Source organism: Oreochromis niloticus, linkage group LG17 (genome assembly GCF_001858045.2).
Source record: "Oreochromis niloticus isolate F11D_XX linkage group LG17, O_niloticus_UMD_NMBU, whole genome shotgun sequence".
Taxonomy (NCBI): Eukaryota; Metazoa; Chordata; class Actinopteri; order Cichliformes; family Cichlidae; genus Oreochromis; species Oreochromis niloticus.
The window spans coordinates 32,232,244-32,259,372 of record NC_031981.2 but is presented as its reverse complement, the minus strand read 5'-3'; the positions used below and the strand labels follow the sequence as shown (position 1 = coordinate 32,259,372).

Genomic DNA, 27,129 nt, shown 5'->3' with positions numbered 1-27,129 from the left:
AGACTAGAAGCATTAATGTCACATTAATGAGAGGGTGACTCCTCCTTAATGGGATAATTCGTGCAACAGTGCAGCTATAACTGGCTGGTTAAGGATGCGGGTTTTGTTCTTTTTATTTTAGACTTCTGTTTCAGTTCTGTTTGTAGATTTTATTCAGATCGTCTACCCTTAATTTAAAATAAAACTTTTTAGATATATCAAAAAGTACAGTACATATTTAAAAACACAGTTTATTATTAAAAATATCCAACTGATGGTGATTAATGACACAAGAGTAGCAGGACACAGTATATTACAATGGTGAGTTTCACATCAGTCACTGATTAGCACATTAACATTAACATTAGCTCAGTGGTTTGAGCTGCACGGCTGTAGCTAACAGGTTGTTTTTATTGTATTCTGGTTCCTCTGCATCCTGCTAAATAACAACAAATATTAGGATTCCTAAACTAAGAGAGCTGTTAAACTTTGATAAAGAAAACATAATGACTTTTATCCAACGATGACACAGTTTATTCCCCGCACACCAGTATGCTTTGACATGCTACTTAACACTTTGATGCAGTGTTATATTCAAAATCACGTACAGATTCATAATGACATCATTTTTTCACTATTGGTTTCTCAATGTCAATTTCTCATCTCAACTTTATAGCAGGTGAGAGACCACAAAGTTGAGAACACAAAGTTTAATCTGTTTGATCTGCAGTTCCTAAATAATTTAGTTTTTCCGATTATCTCGATAGATTATCTCGAGAAAATAACTATTAATAAAACTGAGTTCTTATTATGAGAAAAAAAATAACAATTTAACAACCTAAACAATATATGACATTTTTAAAAATCTCCTTCAAAGCATGCCATTGACCCAAAGTGGGCTTCAGAAACAGTTTGAGAAGCAAAAAACAAACCAAACAAAAGTCCCGTGCTCGTGTATATCAGTCAGTGTGTTGTAGGCCCAGAAGGAGCTGCGAAAGATGGAAGAGTTTGGACTGTATCCAAAAACTCATCCCATTTAGGTATAGCCTTTAAACAGTAATCAAATGATAGCACATTTGTTTGAAGGTTATGTTCTAAAAGCACCCTGCTAGCTAACATGGTTTTTGGGCTCACTGCCCAGATATTTCACACACTTAAGCTCATAATGGTGTTTCTTAAGCTGTCAATCATCTGTCTCTCCCTCATAAATAAAAAGACTCGGACCATGAAAGCAGACACATTTTTAAAAATTTAACTGTAGTTAAAAGTAGTAAAAGACAAATATAACCCTAAATCATTCGCTCTCTACGAGGTGAAACCTCAAGAAAAGAGGTTCTTAAGAAGGTATATTTCTGAGGCAGTTAATGTAACTAGCACAGTGTGATATAACCGAGACAAACAAGCCCAACCATCCACAGACATAAATAGACTAGAAGTCTGTTAAATGATTCATTTGCACCCTGTTGAATATCTTTAACCAGTCTCCCAGTTGGTTGTCCAGCTTTTGGGTGCATATTTAAGATTCAACAGTGAGCCAAAAGGATAACTGTAATATCCATCCATCCATTTTCTTCCGCTTATCTGGCGTGGGTCACGGGGGCAGCAGCCTAAGCAGAGAAGCCTAGACCTCCCTCTCCCCAGCCACCTCCTCCAGCTTGTATGAGGGAACGCGAACATGTTCCCAGGCTAGCCAAGAGATATAATCTCCCCACCATGTCCTGGGTCTGCCATGGGGCCTCCTTGCAGTGGGACATGCCCGTAACACCTCACCCAGGAGGTATTCTTGTCCGATGCCCAAACAACCTTAACTAGCTCCTTTCGATGTGGATCATCATTTGACCAGGAGGGGCTCCACTCTGAGCCCCTTCTGGTCAAACTCCTCACCCTATTTCTAAGGGAGAGGTCAGCCAGCCTTAGGAGAAAGCTAATTTCCACTGCTTATATCCGCAATCCCATTCTTTTGGTCACTACCCAAAGTTCATGACCATAGGTGAGGGTAGGGACGCTCAGCTCTCTATTCACCACGATGGACAGATACAACGTCTGCATCACTGCAGCCGCAGCACCAGCCTGTCTGTCCATCTCTTGCTCCCCTCTCCTCTCGCTCGTGAACAAGACTCCTCCACTTGGGGCAGTAACTCATCCCTGCCGTGGGGTGGGCACTTCAACCTTTTACAGCCGAGGACTATTCTCATTTTAAGCAGGAGGCCACCAGCTGATGAAGCAAACAGAACCACATCATCTGTAAAAAGCGGAGGCGAGATTCTGAGACGGCCCACTTGGCTACGTCTACAAATTCTGTCTGTATAAAAATTATGAACTGAATTGATGACAAAGGGCAGCCCTGGTGGAGTTCGACACCCATCGGTAACAAGTTTGACTCATTGCTGGCTATGGGGACCAAGTTCTTGCATTGGTTGCATAAGGATCGAATGGCTCGCAGCAACAGGCCAGACACCCCATTCCAAAGCACCACCCACATAACACTATGAGGGACAGTCCACAAAATGCATGTGGACTGGTTTCACAATCTTCAGTCATAATTGTAATATGAATTATTAATTAAATAACGTTTGGATCTCGGCTCAGCTGTGCCCTGATCATTATCTCTGTATTCCATCACTTCCCCTCACTGGAGACAATCTGATATCACAAAAATCAGATTTAGAAAAAGCTTTAACAGTAAAGACAAGCCTACAGTACTGTTAAATGTCTTAAACGTTACCTCACTGAAGGAGAAAGCAAATTTAATTAATACACATTGGAAGAGAAGCCAGCCTTTGAAAGCGCATGACAGTTCAGTGTTTGCATATGAAAATGAGACATCAAATTATTCATTGTTCAGGCAGATGGTTGTCTCTTTTCCTGGGTGCTTTTTTTTACTCTTATGTTTTGACAGAGCCTTCTGTTGAATAATTGAATTTTAAGTTTTACTTACATCTGTTATGTTCATCAGTACGGTGCTTTTACAGTTTTGGAGACTGTGCATCTGAAGAGGAAACATAACAAATTTCTCCACAACCACCAAGAAAACACAGGTGTCCTATGTCGACAAGTGAAAATTACCAGAGGGCATATTTCCCCCCAAAATTTATGGAAAAATAAAAAAGAGCAAGTCTTATTCAGTTAAAACTATCTTTGCTTTGAAATAAACACCCAGCCTGCATGAATAAAAACGTATGTTTGAGGGCTATAAGCTGGCTTCAGTTTGCACACTTACTGAGCAAACTGTGAACATCTTCACTAAACTGCAAGGCCATCTGTTAATAGTCTGAAGTAACACATAGCTGGTTGTTTTGCCTTTTTAAGAAAGTCCCTAAATGTCTTTTTACAGCCTGTTTCTTCTTCATTAATGAGCCTTCACAAGTTTTCGTTCCCTCCAACCACACTGCTTCGCTAACGAGGGAGGTCCTCAGCATGAACTATACTTGTTACGGGTCTTAGTGTCTGTGGAAGATACTGTACATCTTTTAAAGATAATACTAAACCAAACATCCCTTAATGTCCTGCTCTGATCTAGAATAACCTCAATTTACACTCAATCCTCTGTTATCTTTAGAAATTCTTTATATAAATATATATAATATATATATTTGTATTTACATATCTCTTCAAAAAAAAAGTCAGTAGTGCTGTGTGGTCTATTCTATAAAAGTTAAATACAAAATGAACACATGTAGAGGTAAGTACAGGTAATACAAAAAAATGCATACTGCGCACCTGTAGCTGTGTTAAACCAACAGCTAGGTGACCCAGAACAACATAACAATCATTTCGGTTGAGCTGTGCTTACAGAAAGTGCTCAGCGCCACTCGCACACACACAAAAATACAGTCTTTCAACACTTCCTGTCGCTGTACAGCCCCAAATCTTGCTCCTCCTCATCAGCGTGGTTCCCATGGTGACAGCAGAAAGAGCAGCAGACAGAGCAGGGTCAAAGGCTCAAAAGTCATCGTGTGGGCAGAGCCTTTAACAGGCACCTGAAGGAGGATAGGCAATAAGATACAACATTACAGAAAATAGAGTTAACAAGGAAATAGTGTACATATACAAATAAAAACACCTTCAAAGCTTTTTCCTGTGGAAATTATATATTATGTCCTTAAGAAATGAGAGAAAAAGACTTGAATGATGACTCGAGGGATGTGTCTGGCCCTTTAGTTTTTCCATCTACTGTTCACCATAGCCTCAAAAATAGAATTATGAATGCAGAAGAGTACCGTGAGATTTCGATCCACCCTGCAGTACAGTCTGGAAAGCGTCTGCTTAACAACAACTTTATTTTTTAGCATGTCAGTAATCAAACCCAGTGAGGTCACAGGAAACCAATACCTTATCTAGCAGAATACAGTGGTCCCTCACTCTAACGCGGTTCACCTTTCACAGCCTCGCTGCTTTGCTGATTTTTTTTTGTGTGTGCAATTTTGCTTGCTTTTTTTTTTTAACAGCGCATTGTGTTCTGCGTCCTGATTGGCTGTAGACCATTGTCAATCAATCTCGCTTGTCAAATTTACATGAATCTTCGATCGCTAGCAGTGTGACTCTGAAGTGCTGTACTGTATGTTGCGGGTGCTGTTGGTTTCATTCTATAATACTGGACTTATTATTCTACGAAGGTTTGAACTTTGAGTGTTTAAACAAAAGAGAAAAGTGTGAAAATGTTCATGCCTGTCCTAGGAAACTGTATAAAGTGTGTAGTGGGGGGGTTTACAGCCTTAAAACATCTATAATAATTGTTAAAAAAAACTGTGAACTGTGGACTTGGTAGTTGTTTTTAAAAAACAACTCAAAACTCACCTTTTTAAAATTGTTTGTGGTTACATTTTTGACTGCTTTATATTGTCTGTTTTACCTTTTTATTATTTGTTTATCTTATGTGCAGCACTTTGTGATTCTGTCTAGAAAGGTGCTATATAGATAAAAATTTATTTATTTATTATTAAAAAATTAAGTTGGTTACTTCACCTATCGCGGGTTATTTTTAGAACGCAACTCCCGCGATAAACGAGGGACCACTGTATAAAGAAACGAGGGGCGACTCAAGACTTTTTCACTGTACTGTTTGTAAGTATGTGTACATCTTTAGAAATAAAACTAGGTTTGCTGTAGTTTCTCAACTAAAAAATTAGAAACAAAAACTGAAATCTACGATTTCATCTGTATGTTTATTAAACTTCAGGGAGAGCAAGTGGTGGTGCTACATCACACAGCAGACACTATTCAATGAGAAGACTGTCATCCAGGAACAACACTGATATCAAGTTGCATCAGGCTCTCTCCGACAGAGCTCTGTATGTGACGGGCTGATCGATCACTCTGCGTTTGCTTCTCAGCAATTAATCAGAGGAGCTCATTGCAGTGGTTTGAAGGAGGTGTGGGGGGTATGAAATAACCCAAAAAGTATTGGAAAACGGTCAGAGGATTTCAGGCCTCAGAATCGTCGATACTGATGCACAACTACAGATCCGTCCCTAATGCTCAATGAAAGTCGGCAAAAATCGATACGGTTGTCAAAAAAAAGATCGTTCCAAATAACTCTCGAGTCTGTCTGCACTTGTTTGATTGTTGATGTACGGGATTTGTTTCACTTCAGTTTGGCTGATACATTCTCAATCACATAACCTGTTTAAGCCATTCCCGCCCCTTTCTTTGCCTTTAAAATGGGCAGACAATATAAACCATGTCTGCTAACCTGTCATGTTTACTTATTGTTCTGAGTTCTTTTTACTTACCTGCGTAGGTGAGAGGAGATGAGGATGGACTGGGCGACGACGAGGTGGGGTCCTGTCCTTTCCTACTGGATTACGACCGCTGGGTGCATCACCTGGCTCGTCCCCTGAACAAAAGCAAAAAATACGATGATTTTAGCATGACAGTATATAAGATTAGATCAAGATCAAGTTAAGATCCCAGAACATGCTCACTGATGAAAATCTGGCATTAAAATCTCCATTAAATTAAGAGAGTAGACTTGTGGAAGTTATTTTGGTTCTGTTTTTACTCTCATGGTTGCACACAATCTTGCATTATTTATGACTGTTTTGTTGTTTAGACCTAAAAGATTTATGGACTTCGCCGCACCCACCCACAGCTTCGCACAGTGTGAATACCGTTACCTTACAAGGCATAAACACACACAGATGTGCAAAATGTTGCTTCGTGTAATGGGTATGCAGCCGGACTTAAACAACTGCTTTAGCACTTTCATATAGGTGTGTGTGTGTGTGTGTGTGTGTGTGTGTGTGTGTTGGAAGGACTCCAGACTTATCGCAGGAGAAACTCAGGTAAGTGAGTGGATTAGGACAGGAGGGAAACAGACTCTGCCGGCGGGTAAACACAGTTGCACACACACATATTTCAGTCTGAGACATTCTCACACACACCTGCACTGTCGCAAGAAAACTCGTTCATAACGAGCTCTCGCTCTCTGTAATATCTTGGCACAAACACGCTAACACACACACACAGAGTCATACACACACCTGCTTGGGAAGAAATCTGATTCCGTCTCTTACAATACATATTGTCATGCAGTACAATAGACAAAGAGCTTCTTTCAGTCGCTGAGGAATGAGGCGAGTTTCTTAATGTTGAAACACTCACACAGATATTATATCTCAGTATTACAGACAGAAAATATGAGAAATTTAAAACAGAAACACGGACAACCTCCTTCACAGAAATATCAGCGTGCGAGACGCCTGATGTGTTTTTGTTTTCCGCCGCGTCTGTGCCGATGATAGAGATGATTTACTCGCAGCAGAATGTTTACCAATTAGGCATCTGTCCTTTATTGTGTGCACCGTTGACAAATAGCAGCGTGGAGCAATATGGGACCCTGGGTCCCTATCTGAACAAACGTGTGTGTTTGCATTCACGCCTGTGTTTGTGTGTGGTCTTGCTCTGTGACCATCTGTTCCCATCAGAATCGAAAACCTCGAGTCACATCTGGTTTGAACCTGTTTAGGAGACAGAATTGGGTCGTGTCATTATTGATTTCCCACAATAACAAGTGCAGCGAGACGAATTCACGTTTCAATTTTAGCACAATATTAACCGAGCCTCTCTTTCCTTTGCACTGAGCTTAGTTTGATGAAAAATGTGGGAGGAGGGAGGCAGGCGCGTTGTCCACTTTGTTAGACAACATTAACTTTGAAACATCAGAGCCTAATGTTTCCCCTGAGTACGCGCATGCAGATGTAAGCATGCCCAGTGCATTAGCCGCATTTTTCCCAATCAATTATAGGAAACAAAATGATGACCGAAGGAAAACTATTAAAACCTGAGAACAATACATGCTGAAAGTTTACATATATACATACATAAAGCGGCTGGATGTTGTAGTGACAACAACACAGTTGCTTACCTACCTCAGTGACCTCGCTCTTCCTTAACAGAAGATGTGTCAGTGGGATTAAGGAGATCTGATGCAACAATTACACAACTGATCATTAATCTGTGACCAAGGGTGTCCTTATGTTCAAACATGGTGTACATTATGGAGAAACTATGGTTTACACATAAGTCCATTTACAGAACGCCACTCGGATTCAGATCAGGCAGGCCGTTCCTCCCAATCACACCCCTCCATTGCCCACGTGACTGTTGAAGTCACTGGATTAAGCACCCTCAAGCAGCCCACCCAGCAACTCCAAGAAGGTGGGGGTGCTCTGATCTGTCATTTGGCAGATAACTGCGAACAACAGTAAGCAAGGAAAAAGGATGCAAGGGCAACCACCACAGCCTGCTGCCTCTCACTAAGGGCAACTCTAGATTAGATCAGAGAGCAGCATTCAGACATAAATATTTATATATATCAGGATATGAAACTATATTAGAGGCCCGACCAGAAGAGGTCGGGCCTCTTCTGGGGCAAAGGGGGCCCTCGGGCCTCCGGCCTCGGGGCCTGCAACTCGGTTCACTCTGGCACAGCTGGCTGCCGGCAGAGCCGGCGGGCACGCCGGTGCAGCCCCCTCTGGCTTCTGCTCCGTGGCTACTGGGTGACCCTCGTCTGGGGATCTCCTCAGCCCTTCCCAGGAGGGTGGCATGGATGCCCCTCCGGTGGTACTCCTTGGGCTCTCGCACTCTGGGGCCTCTGGATGTCTGGAGCCTGGATCTCCTCCATGCCTGCTTCATGCCCTGGGGGACGGGGCTATGGCCCTCCACACCCTCTAGCAGACTGTTACATGGGGAAACCTTTTGTATACAAGCGCGCTGATCCACACAGGTGTGCACACGGGTGTTCACTGTTCGTAGACATAAACTACACCTTTCTTAGCTGTCTGTCCTGCGTGCTGCACAACAACTTTCAATATTTAGTATTTACTGCTGTTCACACTTAGCTAGATTAACGTGATGGTATTGTGTTTAGTATGTTGCTTTGTTTTTTTGTTTTTTTTGCTTGTTTTCTCTTCTTTTTCTCTCAACAGGTGATCCAGGAGATTTTTTTTTTCTCTTTGTCTTTGTAAGTGCCCTTTCTCACTGTCCCTTTTCCCTTCTGTTTTTCTTTTCCTTCCTCTCTTTCTTTCTCCCTTTCCTATCCCACAGTCTATAACAGTAATACAGTAATAACAACAAAGTTTGATCAAATGGACCAATACGGCAATGCCATGATGATCCATTTGGCAAAATAAATCCATTTCGTATCCTTGTTGGTCTTCAGACAACAATTCTGACGGCTAAAGAACCAAATGGGACAGGCAAAAAAAAAAAGAAAAGAAAAAAGAAAAAAAGGATATGAAACTATATTAGCATTTTAACACTTTAACACTCGAATACTTCTGCATATGTCATTTTACCTAAATGCAATTTTAAAATTTGGACTTTTTCGTGCAATTTTTCTTGTAATAAAAAGCAAGAAATTTCATTGTAAACCTTCACTGATATGTAGACTGGTTGGGCAAACTCCCATGCACCCTCAAGTATCCTCGAGAGGATAAAGAGCTGGTCCAGTGTTCCGCGACCAGGACGAAAACCGCATTGTTCCTCCTGTATCCGAGGTTTGACTAACGGACGAACTCTCCTTTCCAGCACCCTGGCATAGACTTTCCCAGGGAGGCTGAGGAGTGTGATCCCCCAGTCTACATGTGTTTTGTGGACTTGGAGAAGGCATTCGACCGTGTCCCTCGGGGTGTCCTGTGGGAGGTGTTGCGGGAGTATGGGGTGTCTGGCCCACTGCTACGGGCCATTCGATCCCTATACAACCGTTGTAAGAGTTTGGTTCGCATTGCCGGCAATAAGTCGGACTCGTTTCCGGTGGGTGATGGGCTCCGCCAGGGCTGCCCTTTATCACCGATTCTGTTCATAATTTTTATGGACAGGATTTCTAGGCGCAGCCAAGTGGCGGAGGGCTTTCACTTCGGTGGCCTCAGAATCTCATCTCTGCTTTTTGCGGATGATGTGGTTCTGATGGCTTCATCGGGTGGGGCCTCCAGCTCGCACTGGAACGGTTCGCAGCCGAGTGTGAAGCAGCGGGAATGAGGATCAGCACCTCCAAATCTGAGGCCATGGTTCTCACCCGGAAAAGGGTGGAGTGCCCACTCCGGGTCGGGGATGAGTTCCTGCCCCAAGTGGAGGAGTTTAAGTATCTCGGGGTCTTGTTCGCGAGTGATGGGAGAAGGGAGCCGGAGATCGACAGACGGATTGGTGCTGCGGCTGCAGTGATGCGGACGCTGCACCGGTCCGTCGTGGTGAAGAGGGAGCTGAGTGTAAAAGCGAAGCTCTCAATTTACCGGTCGATCTACGTCCCGACCCTCACCTATGGCCACGAGCTGTGGGTAGTGACCGAAAGAACGAGATCGCGGATACAAGCGGCAGAAATGAGCTTCCTCCGAAGGGTGGCTGGCCTCTCCCTTAGAGATAGGGTGAGAAGTTCAGCCATCCGGGAGGGGCTCAGAGTAGAGCCGCTGCTCCTCCACATCGAAAGGAGCCAGTTGAGGTGGTTCGGGCATCTGACAAGGATGCCCCCTGGGCGCCTCCTGGGTGAGGTGTTCCGGGCATGTCCCACCGGGAGGAGGCCCCGGGGCAGACCCAGGACGCGCTGGAGAGATTATATCTCTCGGCTGGCCTGGGAACGCCTTGGTGTTCCCCCGGATGAGCTGGAGGAGGTGGCTGGGGAGAGGGAGGTCTGGGCTTCTCTGCTTAGGCTGCTGCCCCCGCGACCCGACCTTGGATAAAGCGGATGAGGATGGATGGACCTTCACTGATATTCACACTTGGAATTACTTGCTTGAGCCTGTGTCACTTCAGCTTGTATGTGTGTTTGCATGTGTGTGTCACAACACACAGTCTCCTCCTACATGCCCTTTGGCATGTTTGTTTCTTAGCAACAATCCAGAACACATCACGTATAGCAGATTGTCTAGAAATATGTGTATGGACACACACAGCTAGAGGTGATTGATTGCTTCTGGACCTACTCATGGTGTAGTTTAACCTTTATTGCCACATGCAAGGATGGGGTTATCCGTGTGTGTGTGTGTGTGTTTGTGTGTCTATTTGGGCAAATTAATGACATAGTGAGGGACATTGTCAGTGAACTGCAGTAATACACTGCAGTTTCCGTGTGTCTGCTATCGCACATCAGCCAAAAGCTTCAGTGTTGTTCGTGCCATACAAACAGCGAGCAGCTCCATTCATGCACAGTTTGCATCCCCACAGGAGCTGAGCTGACACTTTACAAGGCAGGACACCAGTGGTCACAATTGTCCTGCAATGAACTGTAACTGTAATGGCTGAAGAGGGCGGCTGGATAAAAATGAGCACAGATTCACTAACTCCTCCTTTCCAAAACAATAAATATGTCCCTGTCACCTCTGAGTTGTAATTTAGACACTTTTCCAAAACAACGGGATTGGAGGAAATTGGATTTCACTGAAGCACTCACCCAGAGGTGACAGTAAGAGTCCAAAGCAGGCGGAGAATTGCCATAAATCAGAGCTGTAGTGACCCATAGACAGGAGACTGTATGCCGAGCATGGAGTTCCTCGGTCTTTGTTTCTCTGTCTTCCTTACACATAACTTCAGAGGACCTCAGCTGACATTAATGTACTGCAGACTAACTCGAACCATAGGAGTTACTTCACTTTCCTAAAATAACACAATCTGAGCAGTTTAATCTTCACTTTAATGTCTGACACTTTTGCCTCATTAACCAACATCTCTCCAGACTGCTAAAATGTGTGTTCTGTTGAGAGGGAGAGGGAAACGCAGAGCCTCATTGGTAAAACATGAACTTCTGCTTTCCAGAAGCACAGTATGGCATCCAGTGTTACATGATGTGTGCACCTCTTGCTGAGTCAGGCTGCGGGTTAAATGTGCCCAGCTTTAGCCATCTCTCTTGGGAGAAGAAGTGTCTTTTCTCTCTGCACCGCCAACAACATATTTTCTTGAGAGAGGTCCTGCACACTGCAACACGTGGCTCAGTGATGACTGTCAAAACCGTACAGCTTTGCAACCCTTTCAAAAAGCTAAGATTCTTCTACTTTGCGGCCTCCAAATATTTTCCTTGGTATTCTTTACTCGTTTTGTGCAGGAACAATTAAATGCTTCTTGTTTGGCATTTCTCATCGGCTGTGGATCATGATCAATAACAAGACCTAATTACATTTAAATGTTAAATTCCTTACCATTGCATTTTTTAATGCAACATAAATATATCCATCCATGCCATTTTTGCTCTCCTGGTAAACTTTCAACAGTCTGGGAAATTCTTTTTTAAATAAATAAAAATAATAATAATAATTTTTTGTGAGGACTGTATGAAACATTGGTAATAAATGGCGAGCAAAACACAATGTGAGCCACTGGGGTGGAGAAATTCATTTTTATCTTTGTGACAAATAAATCATATATTTTGTGTTTTCATGTTTTCCTATTTTAGACACAAAGCATTCAAACTGTAGCCCCAATCATAATTTGCATCTGGAGCTCTGTTTGTAATATTACACTTTAGCATTCCTGCAACAACTATTCCGGGAAAGCCGCTACCCAAACATCAGCATAGCTGTGTCTGATTCCTCCATTTGGCCATCTAAAACAAAACCCTACTGACAGCACAGCTTCTTCCTAATAGCAGCAGACGCCACAGTGTATGTGCTGCATGTGTGTGTGTGTGTGTAAAAACACAGTGTGTGTCACAGAAACTCGTTAGTTATGCTTTGATCAGTTCGGCCTGTGTGTGAAGCAGAACTCACTGAACGCATTTGGATGTGTAAGGCAAAAAAAGGAGCATTTGTGCTCTTGTCTTGGTGCAGAGGGTAATATCAGGTGTGTGTGTGTGTGTGTGTGTGTGTGTGTGTGTGTGTGTGTGTGTCTGTGCCTATGGAACAGTTGTCAGGAGAAGCATGATCTGAGGAGCCAAAGTTAACGATGAACTGACAGCAAAGGTGAAGATGTATATGCATTAAGCATGTGTGCGTGTGTGAAACAGAAAGTGCATCAATGATCGATCGCGTGCGATATCAAATACTTGTGGTGTACTGTACAGAACTGTCAATTTAGGCCCCAATTAGGCGCAGTCTTGTTGTTCCTCAGTTTATATACATGGAGCATTCGCTCACACACACAGACACACACAAGCTAATGATGCGAGGTGACCTTGAAAAGCGTCTGGATAGCTCATGTGTGTGTGGGCGTGTAAATGTATCCCAAGCATTTCCAGCTGAATCAGTAATGAGCATTTCATTACTTCAGCCTCAGTTCCCCAGGGAGGAAACACACACACACACAACACAACACAACACAACACACACACACACACACACACACACACACACACACACACACACACAACACACACACAGAGCAGAAAGAGCATGGTACAAGGTAGCTGTAGATTATTCCCTCAGCAAGTGCTTATTAGAATTAAATTATATTATGATAGCGACATTTTTTTTAAAAGCAAAGAAAGAAAGGAGCCGACTTCAAACTTCAGTACATCCTGACATGAATGACTACTTTCTATGCAATCTTGCAATGAAAGCAGCGTGATTCTGATATCCTGTTGCAACCTTCAAGGGCACTGTACTGCAGTATGCAGTATTATTCACTGCAGTCATCTTGTTATTTACTGACTATAAAAAAAAGAGTATGGGTCCCAGTATAGCTCACTGGGTTGAATAGGTGACCCTCATGCCATAAAGCTATCACAGGCCTGCGTTTGAATCCACACCGAGGTCATTTACTGTGTATCTCTCACCTCGCTCCCAGTTTTCCTGCCTTCTCTCATTGTCCTATCTTTATGAAGGCTAAAGAAATCAACAAATAAATAAATATAAGAGCATAATGGAAAAAGATATGCTTGTCCTTTATGTTATGAGAATCTATAGAAACGAAACGCATCCCCTCTCATCCCTTCTGGGTAATTTGCCATTACATTTCCAAGGGAAAAGGAGGAAAAAGGAAGAACATAGAGAAGGTTCATAGATGTAGTAAAGGAGGACATGCAGAGGGTGGATGTGACAGAGGAGGATGCTAGGGATGGGGTGAGATGGAGGCAAATGATCCACTGTGGCGAAACCTGCAAGGAACAGGTGGAAGAAGAAGGAGATTTCCAAGCACTTTAGTAAGATTTTAATGTCATATAGCTGCTGGGTAGCTGCAAAGCTCTGTAATGACGCAAAAAGCTACTTTAAGCCTTAATGTCAATATTCCAAAATGCATGCAGCAACACTGTTAACATGCTGATGTTTAGGAAATTTTATATTTACTTATTGACAAAGATCAGCTGTTAAGAATTTAGTGATACCAGAAGCTCAGCGCTCCCGATCACAAACAAGAGTGATACATTGTAACACCATAGTTACAGTTTATGGACGTGCCTTAAGTACCACGCACGCAGGCAATCATTAAGCTAGTGTTTTAAAATGAGGATAGCTGAGCATGTGTGTGCCTGTTCAAAGCACTGCTGTGCAGAACAGGAAGATTGGTGGGTGAAGTATTTGTTGAGAACTGCTCATCCAAACCACATGAGTGTGGTAATGAGGTTAGTTGTCACAGAAAACCAGTTCAGATCATAAAGGAGGAAAAAAATAAACAAAAACATTTCCATCTTTATAAGAAACCGTTTGACTTTTAGACCATCAGACTGATGAGATTTTGTAAAGGTTTGAACTTCCTTAAGATTTGTGTGGTTGCAGTTCAAATTAGTTAAGGTTAGAGTAATGGTTTGGCACTTGTTGTAATAGTTAAACTTAGAGGTAAGGAATGCATTCATGTCAATGAATGTCCTCACAAAGATAACCAAAGAACGATGCCTGTGTGTGTGTGTGTGTGTGTGTGTGTGTGTGTGTGTGTGTGTGTGTGTGTGTGTACATGTTTAGACATCTTTGTGGGGACAGAAACCTGGCACGTCACTATACTTGTGGGGACAAAATGCCCATAGCACAAGTTGAAGGCATTTTTTAGCCCCAAAATGTGGTTTTCATGTCAGGGTTATAATAAGGTTATGGATAGGATCAGGCATTCATTTTTTATGGTTATGGTTACAGTAAGCAATGAGACGTCAATTAGATGTCCTCACTAAGCTATGAAAACGACTGTGTATGTGTGTGTGTGTATGTTTGGAGCAGGCAGAAAACACTTGTAACAGAGATTACTTTAACTTTTCGATTACTCAGATCCTCGATTACAGTAAAGCTTCAAGTGGATCAAATGAATTGTCATTGAGACAGGCGAAGAACAAATAGCTAGAAATGATTCTGTCATTATTGTTATTGATAACAAATTACAGGGTTAATCAAATTGATAAAAATCCAGTCTAAAGGTGGGCACAAAGGTATTAAAACCTGAGACGTCAGCCTTATGTTAGAGGTACAGGAAGATAAGGGAAGTGCGAAGTCTTTACAGCATATTGTCTGGGCATAGTGAATGTTTGTAGGAAATGTGGTGCGGATCCATCAAGTAGGGGTTGAGCTGTTCCACAGAATGAATGAAGATTTTGATCTGCTGTAATGATGAGGGTCATGTCATTTGCCTGGGGTGACATTACAAGTGTTACAGATTTCTTCCTGTCAATCATTAGAAATCAGTGATGAATGACGGATCAGAATTTAGTTTGCTCACGTAAAAGAGGAAATTAGAGTTTTAATAAACCCACAGAAGATGTCCTGAGTGATGCTGAAAGGCACGTTAACTTTGTTTGGATCATATCTGCATAATAACCACATCATCACATAAATGACAGTGTACAACAGTCAGGTCAAATTATCTCCATAACAACTGATCCTAATCGAACTATGCAGCAATGACAAGTAAAAATCCAAAAATATCCCGGTTAATGGCTGCTGCTTATTTCCAAATAAATCACAGCAGCAGCTAATGATCTGATTTGAAATTGAGCATCCTTCCAAGGTCACACTCGTGGAGGTTATTCGTAGCCTAAAGTGGAATCAAGACCTTTGCGGAAAACAATAAAAGCGCTGAAGACTGAAACACGAAAGCAGCGAGGGACTGACAGTCATTAGAGGTGCATGAAAGAATGAAGAGAGCAGAGTGGCTCTTTGAAGGCTACACATCAACAGCAAGCCGGAGAGGGTGTTGTGGGAGGCGCAGCTAGACAAAGCAAGGGCAGCAGGCTTCTCCAAAAGGTCAAGTATGAGAATAATAGCATCCCTGCAGAGAGGAGGACTAATATACAGATGATGTCGAATCAGATTTGCATGAACAAACTCACTTGAGTGCCGAGATGACCAGAAAGTCAGAGGTAAAGAGGGGCGGGCTGAAAATAAGCAAATAGATGGGTTGATAGATGAGGAGACAGGCAATGAACGGTCTGTTTGATAGAGGTTATGGGTGTGGCAGCATAAGTGAACCCAACCATGCTGCCCACCTTTTCAGTAGATGTTCTGTGATTTGCAGCATCTCGCATAAAGTTTTGCTGCTTTTATCTCTTGCGTGTTGAGCAGTACAGAGAGCTTTGCATAAAAGACGGAGCGTAAGAGCAAAGCGAATGTATAATTCTTTAATGAGCTGCATCTCCTAACCTGAGGATCTATCATTAAACTCTAACAGATATTAGCAAAAGCGAGATACACAACTGCACACGTACAAGATTGATTCTCTGTCTCTCTGGCCCCATTGTTGCCCCCATTAATTGGTGTGTGAAGCAGTTAGCATCAATGCACCGCAAGCTGTGAGATCCAAGCAACAAAATGATAAAAGAAAGCATCTGTTTAAAGAAAAATGCCCAGCCCAAGTGATTTCACCACAAAAAGTATCAGGAGCCAAAAATAAATAAATAATTACCCAGTTAAATACCGTATTTTTCAGACCATAAGGCGCACCGGATTATAAGGCGCATTAACCAAAACAGATGAGCTCATTCTTCTTGCTTCCTCTACTTTGATTGATTCATTAATGTTGAATTCTGTCGCAGCTGCTCTATTCCAGTGTTGTTGCAGTATATTAATGACTAACCTCGTATTGTGGATGGATTATCTCAGTTGTTCTCCTGACTGAAGTTTGGTCCGTTTACAGCATCCTGCCATGCGATTGCACTTGTCCCTAACCATCGGGATCCCTCACGTTAACTTTCATCGAGTGGAACAAAGTTAGCATTCATCCTCCAGCTTTACTGGGTTTATGTTATGCTAACATATGTGGCTGTGTCGCTAGCGATCATGTAGCACATCATTATATACCAGCTAGTCCAACTTCAGTAACCCTATAAACGTCACTGCTGTTTAGTTTTCTGTCTTCATTTATGTTGGAAGTGAGATTTGTCATACATTTAAATTTTTTCACAAATCTCTCAGTCAGAACATGGTGTATCATGTTTAAGTGGAAACTAGCGAGCTAACTTCCTGCTAACTTCTAACTCCGTTAAATTTAATAAATTCTGTTTTCTTGGATACCTGGATGTTTAACTTAATTGTTACACCTGGTAAAGCAGCAACGCTGATCATTTTATTACAGATGAAAGAATTTAGACAGTTTTTAACTGAGTGATGCCGCAGTGTTCGTTTGACTTTGGGACCTGAAGTGGACGGAGTTTTGGACCCAGATTACTCCGCGAGGCTCCTGACTACGGTAGCTGTAATGCTCCGACAATCCATCAAGCGGTGCGGCTTCGTAACTTACCAAAGTCTCACCAAAATAGTAAAACATTTTTTGACAGATCTTTGAGCACCTTGTACCACATAAAATCAGTTCAAGGTCAGTAAGCACAACCAGAATTCATACATAAGGCGCACTGTTGATTTTTGAGAAAATTAAAGGATTTTAAGTGTGCCTCATAGTGCGGAAAATACAGTAATTCTGATAAATGTAGTGTCTGGCTCACAAATAGTGGAAAAAACAAGAACTTTCTTGTTATTTAGTTGTTTATCTGTTAGTTTACTTACTTTAGTGTAAAACAATTGACAATAGAGGTGGGGAATCCTTATCAATAGAAAAAGCTGCAAAACTAATGAAAATATAGTTAAAAGATCCAGCAGGCCAGATTCAACTCTTCGCCGGGCAGATTCTGGCCCCCGAGACTTATGTTTGGCATCTCTGCAATATAAATTAACTACTTTTTTTTCTTTCCCAGCAGTGTTGAGCTTGGTGGTCAAAGCGACATGGCAGAGGTATACTATGAAGCAGAATTAGTGGCTTAGCCAGTTAATGGAACCTTAGGAAAGGCCACTTCCTAGCCAGTAACATTGCCATGGTTATTCAGTGCTCTTTAAGGTGGAGAGCATACACTGACCAATCAATTCTCTGGAAAATAGCATCACCATTCTTCTTTTAGGGAGGCTAATCAGGGTAAGACAGATTCTCAGCAGACGGGATTTTACTTGCCGCTTGAGTATTGTACTTTTTGACCTGACATGAAATTTGCAAGTCAGCTTCCTAAGTGGTCACAAGCACCATAAGCAGTATATGAATTCAATGACATAAAAGTTGTACTTAAATCTACCCATGCCTTCATGATAGGGCAGTGAAATTGAAAAGTGTATGAATTTACACCGTTTTGGATCTAACTTGGCTGCATTATTGCATTATTATAATATAAAATAATCACAGAAAAAACACTGCAATGTAATTACATCATTATTATTATTATTATTATTCAATTATTATTATTCATTTTACCTTTGTGGGTTTTAAAGCTATGGCTGATAGAAACAATAGAATCAAAACGACACAAGGAAAGAAATACCTCCAAAAGCAGCACAAGAACAAAAAAGCCATTTTAACAAATTCTTAAAAACTGTAAATGAGCTTCATCTTTAAAAGCACAGAGATAATATCAGGAACAGCTCTGTTTAACACACAGCAAGCAAAACAAAACAAATCAGGTAATCATTATGTTTTCTATAACTTACATAGTGCTTAATGAATTTATTATCACCATTTAATGAGAGCTTTATGCCACAGCAGCCCTAAATTAACAGTACTGGTAATTATCAAAATCAATGTTTCTGCTTCTGTAATGGTTAATCCACCAGAATTTACAAGCTCTTTAATCAAAATGATATTTTAAAGCTAAAATATATAATTACTGTTGTCATTACTGAATTTCAAAGTGTACTGTTTTATAAAACAGCAGAAAATGGTAAAAACACTTTATTATATTTTGATTGAGATGCCAAATTACAGTTTTTTTTTACTTGTATTCTTGAACAGAAAAAGAACCACTTCAGTGCTTGAATGTTATGCTGGATTCAGCATGAATTCAGGTTTGGGGGTTTTTTGCTTAAAAAAAACTGTCATTTTTTGTTTGAAACAGACTGTTTTATATATATATATATTATATATATATATACAGATTTATATGAATATATTACATAAATAATTATAGAAAACATTTGTGTTTTCTTGTCTTTATAACAGGTAATCTAATAAATTTGTAGTTATAGTCAAAATGCATGCCCCTATTGTCTGTGTCTTTATAAGTAACTACAAGCAAGTATAACAGGATAGAAAGATGATGTGACGGGTTTGGACTGCTGGTGTGTAGCAGCAGTGGAACAGTGGGTTATTATTTGCATTTACTGCATGTTTTACACCCTGACATTCTCCAGCGTATGCATGTACAAAGAAAGCAGTTTTATCGTATAGCACTGATCAATTTGTTCCGAGGCTTGCTCTGGGAACTCTTATAGTCACCAGTGCCGATTAGAAAGCTTGCCAGACTTTTTATTGTTCTTCCTGGCTCCCTTTAGACAGCACTGGATGCTTATGAATGCAGATCAAACTGTACTCAGGCGGAGGGGCAACATTTTTAATCAGTAGAAAACACTGGCCTTTCCCTTTAAGATGAAATAGCTTCTGAAGGCTTTGCAAACCTGGCTCCAGGGAAGTGGGGGAGAGGCCAACAGAGCAATGCAGACATGATGGAGGGAAGATAGGTGGAACAATGTGTACACTATCCTGTTTGTATGTCTATTGTTTATTTCAGGTTTATGTCAAGAACCAAACACTGTCAGCAATTTAACTACAAGTTAGACCGTGCGTTTGCAGATTCCATTGTGCTTCAGGACTAAAGAGGAAGCACAATGCACAGACTCACTGCTACTTGGCCATGAGAGATGACACGTATACCCCACCACCACCACCTCCTTACTATCCTTATCGCTCCGTGTGTTACTCCCTTTCTCTCTTCCTCTTCCTTCATTGTCATCAAATAAGGACCCATGGGAGGACAGACCACCTGGTAACCATAGCTACAGGGATTGAGCACCCCATTGCGAGTAGTGAATTCACACATTCTCTTACAGACACACACACACAAATGCCTCTTGTGCTTAAAGAGTTCCTGAATATATTACCAACGACTATGCAGCAGAATATAAACCAGCCTGTGGTTTTGGTGCTTTCCAGAGTGGTATTACTGGTTGTAAAGTGACTCGTGGATACCTGGAGGTTATAGTTTCCCTATCTCAGTATTCAACCCCCCACAGTATAGTACAGCAGCGTGGTGACGTGGCATTTCATTTGTTAGAGAAGAGAAGAGAAGAGAAGAGAAGAGAAGAGAAGAGAAGAGAAGAGAAGAGAAGAGAAGAGAAGAGAAGAGAAGAGGTGATTACATTTACATTATTGACGTTATGGGACCTGGATGTCTAGGGAGACAGAGCGATCGGAGATGGGCCAGTTCAAGAAGGGATTGTGCTCGTTTAAGGAAGGAAAATCAATCAGTTTAATCTTGGTGAATTCCAGAAAAAGAGAGAGTTTGAAATGACTAAACGACGTAAGAAGAACAGTAAAGATCAAGAGAATAAAAAGACTCTGCTGCAATGTAATAAATAAGTGATACTATTAAATAACCTACAAGGAGGAAAGCTATATCTGACTGCTGATGCAGAAATCCATAGATACTTCAGAATCCATTAGCTTCAACCTTTGCATTTATAGGCGTTTATCATATCGCTTTTCCACTGGTGACAGTGAAACAAATGCTGCGCCTGAATCTTCACCATAACAACGTTTTCGAAACGTATGACAACACTGTGAGAATGAACTCCAGCATGAGTTTGGCTGGAGTTCACCGTCTCCGTCTAATGGCACAGATAGCTTGAACTTAAGCTCCCTGCTTTTAACTGCTCATGTGCTCGGATGCCTGGCTTTTTCCTTTTGTTTTTGATCGACGAGCATTGTTTGCCAACTGATTCTCCTCCTCCCGGCTGAGATCAACTCGCCTTGATGTGGAAAATGGACTTAAATCAAATAATAATAGACCGCGTGCTGTCTCGGCACAACTGAAGTAACTTCACATTGCCCACATAAATAAAACACATCCGTTTTGGAGCTTGACTTTTGCCACTCGCTGATATCGCCTGGCACCGCGCCTCCCTCTCTGCCCACACGCGCTGCCCTCGTCCCGCCTCAGCTCTCAACAAAGCCGAGAAATAATTATGTCAAAATATTTGCAAAAGAAATTCTTAATCTTTCTCATATCTGATAGATATGGGTTTAGGGAGGGAGAGGGAAAACACAATGGTATTTGAGTGTGTGTGTGTGTGTGTTCAAGGACGCACATACAGACATTGTAAGTCAAGAAGCAACACAGTACTAGATTTGTTTCTGTCAGTCAGAGCGGCAGAGAGCAGATACAAAGACGCTTCAATCTCAGACATCGCAGATCAAACGAGTGTTGGGCACACAAACAAGAGGTCATAAAGATTCATTTGCACGCACACACACACACAGACACACACACACACACACACACACACACACACACACACACACACACGCTCTCTTTCTAATGCAAGCAGAGTCTGGATTCTGTGCTATTCCTCTCCTGTGAAATAATAAGCTCCACATTTCAGTGATTCGGATTTAGAGAAGTGGTTTGTAGGCAGAATTTTAAAGAGATAAAGCTGGAGAGCCTAGATTTAGTGGCGGCCGCATCTTTAAAAACAACACAGCAGCCTGAATTTATTCATGCAATAGTATTTTATTTATACGTTACCTCAGAATCACTGATGTAGTCTGCTGTACAGACATGCAAAGTACAAGTAGAAAAAAATTAAGAAATGGCTTGTGTGAGCCTTGATGTGATTTGTGGGGTCCAGCGCCACTCTTTCAGCTCCAGTGCATGTGAGCCTTGTTTATATGCATAGAAAGGGTGACAAGCAGGAAGAAATGCAGAAAATCCCCTTCTGTCACTCTTTATTGTGATTCTTTCTCCAGGAATTCATTGTGGCTTGAGAGACAAGATCCCAACACGCTGCCACCGGCTCGCTTAATCATAACCAGCAATTTTCTCTGCAAATAGCCAACGTTCCAGCTTCAGGCCCGGCGGGAGGTTTGACTTTCCTCAGAAGTGACACATCAAGGTTAGCGGAAAGGGCATGATAAATGTAGTGACAAATGCATTACCCTTAGCGTTCTTAAATAAGCAGGTCATGCAGTATAAGAAAACAAACAGACGTGTTCCTCAGAGAGGTCTCATGGTGAAGTGAACACAGCCTTCTATTCACAACTACCTTGTCAAAGCTATCTGAAGCTTGAGAAATAATCGTGATGTGCATATTTTCCAAAATACGGAACGTGAATGATGTGCGTGAACAAACTATCAATTAAAATCTTCTGCCACCTGCCATTGGCACTGAAGTACCACTTTTTATGAATTTTACAGAGGAAAGCTGTTTTTATTTTATCCTTTTTAAAAATAAAACACAAACCAACATGGGTTTCCTACCTTTTTTTTCTGAGATTATATATGTGACCTGACCAGTTTATCTGAATCTGTTTCCCAGACTCCGTTTTCATCCTAATGAAACTACATAACACAGTAAAAAATGTGACTTCAGTGATTTGATCTGGGAAAGCACCAATACAAACTCAGAGACTCCAGTCGCTCGTATATGTTATGGAAAGTTGCGTCACAATGAATGTGTTTAGATTTCTTCACATATGAGTTTTCAATTCAATTCAATTTTAGTTTATTTATATAGCACCAAATCAAAACAGCAGTCAGCTCAAGTCACTTTGTCAGTAAAGCTCCTACAATAACTGAGAGAGAAGCCCAACAATCAAAGGACCCCCATGGGCAAGCACTTGGTGACAGTGGGAAGGAAAAACTCCCCTTTAACAGGAAGAAAGCTCCAGCAGAACCAGGTTATGCACTGGCCCATTTTAAAGACATTACCATTTTCACCATCACCATCTCAGGTTAAACAAACCAGGTGTGAAGAGAAGTGGCGGGTCTGACTATAAACCACTTGCTTATTGGCTAATTGTTTGAGATTAACAAGTCAAAATAATACAGATATGGTCCTTTTTGAAACATAGCATGACTGAAATTTATACAATAGATAGTTTTTTTTAGTATGACCAGAAATGAGTGACTGAGCCCACACTGTAAACTAAAAGTGTTTACAGAGGTCAAGTCAGAAAGTTGTTATTCCCGTAGGCTGTGTCGAAATGAAGGATAGTGTCCAGGCATCCAAAGAAAAAAGGATTTACCAGCGTGAGTGGGGGAAGGTGTTAGTAGTAAAGTAGCTTTGAAATCTAAAGATAAGACAAAAAAAAAAAACAGCCAACCCACAAAGCTTTGGAGGTCGTTGAAGTTTAGCTAGTTAGCTAGATCTTTTAGGTGAGAGATAAAGTCTTCTCAATAAACGTGCATGTTCAGTGTTGTTCAGTGAGGTACACAATCTGAGTCCCCATGGGGCGACAAAAGAGATTAAACAAAAAAACAAAAACAAAACGTGGTGCGTTTCTAAAGCATTAAAATACTGCTGAGAGGCTCACAGCATCCTGGATACTCAGTGGAGCATGCCTTAGCTTGAAGGCCGGCTATGAATAAATAGTACTGATACAGTTACAAGTGTACAACTGAATAGTTTGCTAAGGCTCATCTCTATTCAAAGAACAAGGGCACACAGAAATGGCAAGAGCCTTAGAAACAGCGATGGTGTCTTTACATTATCACTTAGCAAGTGAATTCAATCCAGCTGCTTTTTGTTTTCTACATAAAAACACTTCAGTAGTGGCTTTGGAAAATGTACATGGAAGATGGCTATTAATGTGTCTGTCTTTCTTGGAAAGGAAAAAAAGGTCATATGCATAGCAGATGAATCCCATTTAGGATGTCAGCTTCGTGTCCTCCATCCTTTGCAGTGTTATTTACCTTCTCATTATTATAAGGAGTAACTTAACGCTCACAGGAATTCATATTTTTACTCTAGTGGTTGAACTTCCCACCTTTATACAGGGATTTAGCTACAAGTGCTTTTCAAACACGATGATTCAGTGAAGTTGCCAAAGAGACCACTTCTTACTCTTGTCAGTGATGTTAGGTGTTATAACACGTTGCAGGTTACTCTGCGGAAATTTAGGTCAATTTTAAAGGACAAAGACAGTAGTACTCTAAGTCAGCGTGACTGCTCTTAACTTTGCACTAAACGTGTTTTGCAATTTTACTTGTTTTTAATTTCATCTGTTATTGCATAAGAACTGTTTACTTGTTTGTAGTGTGCACGTGTTGTTTGAAACAACCCATGGCCAGGCCACATTTAAAAAAGAGATTTCAAATCTTTTAATTAAACTTTTACTTAAAAGAGACTGAATAAACTTTGTTACCAGAAAGAAGAGATGTCCAGTCTATACTTAACTAAGTTTAGTACATTAAGATATGTGCAGTGGGGTTTTTTCGAAGGCTGATGACATTTTTTAGATTTTTAGATTTGGTGTTTACAGTTTTCCCCATTTTGATAAATGGACTGTTACTTTTATAGCACCTCGGTATTCGGTTGAGCTCTCACAGCATTTTCTACTGCAAGTGTCATTCACCCATTCACATCACTTTTATCTATACGTGTTCTAACATTTACAGATACACACTGTTGTGGATGAATTGGGGTTCAGCATCTTGTCCCAGGATACTTCTGCACAGAGACTGGAGAAGTCAGGGCTCAATCGATCGGTAGATGACCCATGCTCTACCACCTGAGCCACAGCTGTTCAGGTGGTATTAAGCCGCTAAGAAAGACATAATGGCTCAGAAAGGATCTCTAAAACCTTTCTAAAATCCTGTGAAAAGCTTTGATATTGTATGTCCACCAGTCATTCTAAGATTTTCTCTCAGCTGACACACATCACAGTATTCCCTGTTATCTCTAGAGCATATTAAATGACTTTTAATTAACCTTTTTGCTATGATTGTTGCTTTATTAGATCAACAACGTCCACATCTAGTTGTCAAGCAGCCCAAAGCCATATTTTTCTGAGCACCACTTCCTTTTTCTTTAACTCTACTAAGAGCAATGGACCCAGTTTTTTAGCTGAATCTTCTCTTTACTCGTCAACACATTTCATGCTATGAGAAACACAGGGCCTTTAGATGTTTTTCAGGCCAAGGACAGAAAACATTACATTTGGCCAGTACCCTCAACCCAGAGCATCCTTTCTGAAATTAGCAATTAAAATGAAAGTAAATTTGAACTTCACCCACTCTGTGGAATTGTCTCAATGTTCCTATGGGTCCCAGTTCTCCCTGTGACACCCATGTATTATGTATAAGCATATGCACGATGAATAAGTCAAGAGATAAATGATGAAAATTACATTTCTTTCCCCCCCCCCCCCATTTCTGTTTTTGGCGTGACCCGGTTGTTAGTGCATCCTTTATCACGGCAGATGAGCAAGTAAACTGCAGAGACCAGCAGAAAGTGAGATGGAAAAAGTGAGAGAAGAGCAAAAAGAGCAAGAGAGGAGGGAGGACAGCTGAATCCATCTCTCAGTACTATCCCTCCCTCTGGGCATTTCCCGGCTGGCACACGATATGTGGAGGCTGCAGCATTTTAAATCTCTACCATACTAATACCAATGAACCATGAGCACATTGTCTTTTATTTATCATTTGTGTGTGCGTGTGTGCATGCGTGCGTGCGTGTGTGCAAGCATGTGTGCCGGAAACCCTAGATTTACAGAGGCAAAAGACAAGATTGCAAGTGTGCACCAACTCATTTGCGTATATGTGTGGGTGTATGTTTGCTAATGTTTGTTCCTCTCTTTCTGCGCGCTCGCCTGTGTGTTTGTGTGTGACTCACCGCTCTCTTCACCAGATGCTTCACAGCCATCTTCATCATCACAGTCGTCTCCGCTGCCTCCCTCCGTGTGGGCGCTCCCTCCCTCCTCTTCCTCAACCCTTCCTCTCACTTTGCTGGCCCAGCCCAGCTCCACTAATAGCTCCTAAATGAAGCGCACACACATACAGACACACATATGTCCATAGATATTACACATACATTTGCAAGACACTTGAATGAATTTGGATTGATTAAAACTTTGTTGTGTACTGTGAGAACTGATTTTATTTGATCACTTTGCTGGCAGAAAAACATTTTTTATGTCTCTCAAACTATGTTGTTTTTTTTCATAACTTAAACTAAAGAAATTGGAACAAATTATGTGTTTTGTGACAGGCTGCTAGTAACAAAGTACCTAATGATACAAGAAAGCCTTTGAAAAACCTTCCTTGGAAGCAAAGTCTGAAGAATTGAGGGGTAGCAGTTTGTAATGTATACTATAATCAAGAATAATCCAGTTTTCAGGGGGTCACATGGAAGGCGGTGACTGATTTTTTTTTAATGGAATGACCTATATGTATAAACACACATTGAAAGAAGACTAGAAAACCAGGAACATGTAACAAAAACACAGGTCAAAGTTCACATGAAAACTTTATTCAGGTCAAGGTATGACAACAAGAATCCCACTCTCCACTGCTTATTTACATCAGTGCAGATGCCGTGGGATAATTGTGATGCCAGATAAAAGCTTCATGCCTCTAAAAAAAAACCAACCAAACAAAAAACCCCTACTTGCAATCAGATTACTTTTTAAGTACAATACCACCACTGAAGATTTAGCTTCAGTGGTGGTAAGATCTATCTCCTTTGGTCTTAAAATGTGTCCCACGAACACATTTTAAGAGGAGATAGATCTTTGAGAGCAGTGGGCCCCAGGTTGTGGAATGCTTTGCCTTCATCATTTTGTTGCCTTGATTGCATTTATTCTTTTTAACGGGAGCTTAAGACTCATTTATTTAGATTGGTTTTTAACTAGATTTGTGCTGTATGTTCGATTGTGCTGTTTTATGTATATCTGTTTTATATTATTGTGAAGCATTTGGGGTTGTTACCCTGTAAAGAGTGCTATATGAATAAAGTAAAGTAAAATATGATTACCAGATTTATAAACAACAGTTCACATTTTGTTAAAACAAAAGAAAAAATAAAACATACAAGTCATCAAATTGAAAGTCATACAGTTTTCACCCATGCACTATGACAGGATCATGTAATTGGTTCACAGTTTGATAAATGAGCCAAGGTGGGTCATATAGATAGGGTCCAGCTAAGGAGAGAGATAAGGCAAACATACACCAGTTTTATCAAGGAAAAATACATAAGACGACATTATATAAATGTATATATGGTCCCTTAGTGAAAAATAAAATGCCAGTAAAATAAATCTTTTTCCCTTTGACTTATTTCTGTCCTTAGCTGGAACTGATTAGGTAGCATGGTGGTCCTGGCTTTGAGACCTTTACTTGATTTGATTCCCTGACCAACTGTTCCAAAGCCAGTAGTGTTGTAGTGTTGCCACTACAATATCCAGCTGCTAAGATGGCTAATGCTGCTGGCCAACCAACTAGACATTGTGGTGGTTGACAAGGAACAGAAGACCACAGTTGTGATATATATGGCAATC

The 27,129-nt window shown here is 41.1% G+C and overlaps 1 protein-coding gene across 1 annotated transcript in view; it reads right to left on the bottom strand.

The window, feature by feature from the left end:
- Positions 1-214: 214 nt before the first annotated feature.
- gpc5b (glypican 5b) overlaps positions 215-27,129 on the bottom strand; it is a 60,755-nt gene continuing 33,840 nt past the window's right edge. Inside the window, exons 9-11 of the mRNA XM_005457135.4 lie at positions 25,464-25,605; positions 5,712-5,815; positions 215-3,959 (exon numbers count right to left, since the gene is read on the bottom strand). Of these exons, the coding sequence (XP_005457192.1) occupies positions 3,864-3,959; positions 5,712-5,815; positions 25,464-25,605 (342 nt within the window). The 3' untranslated portion in view covers positions 215-3,863. The remainder of the gene's footprint in view (positions 3,960-5,711; positions 5,816-25,463; positions 25,606-27,129) is intronic.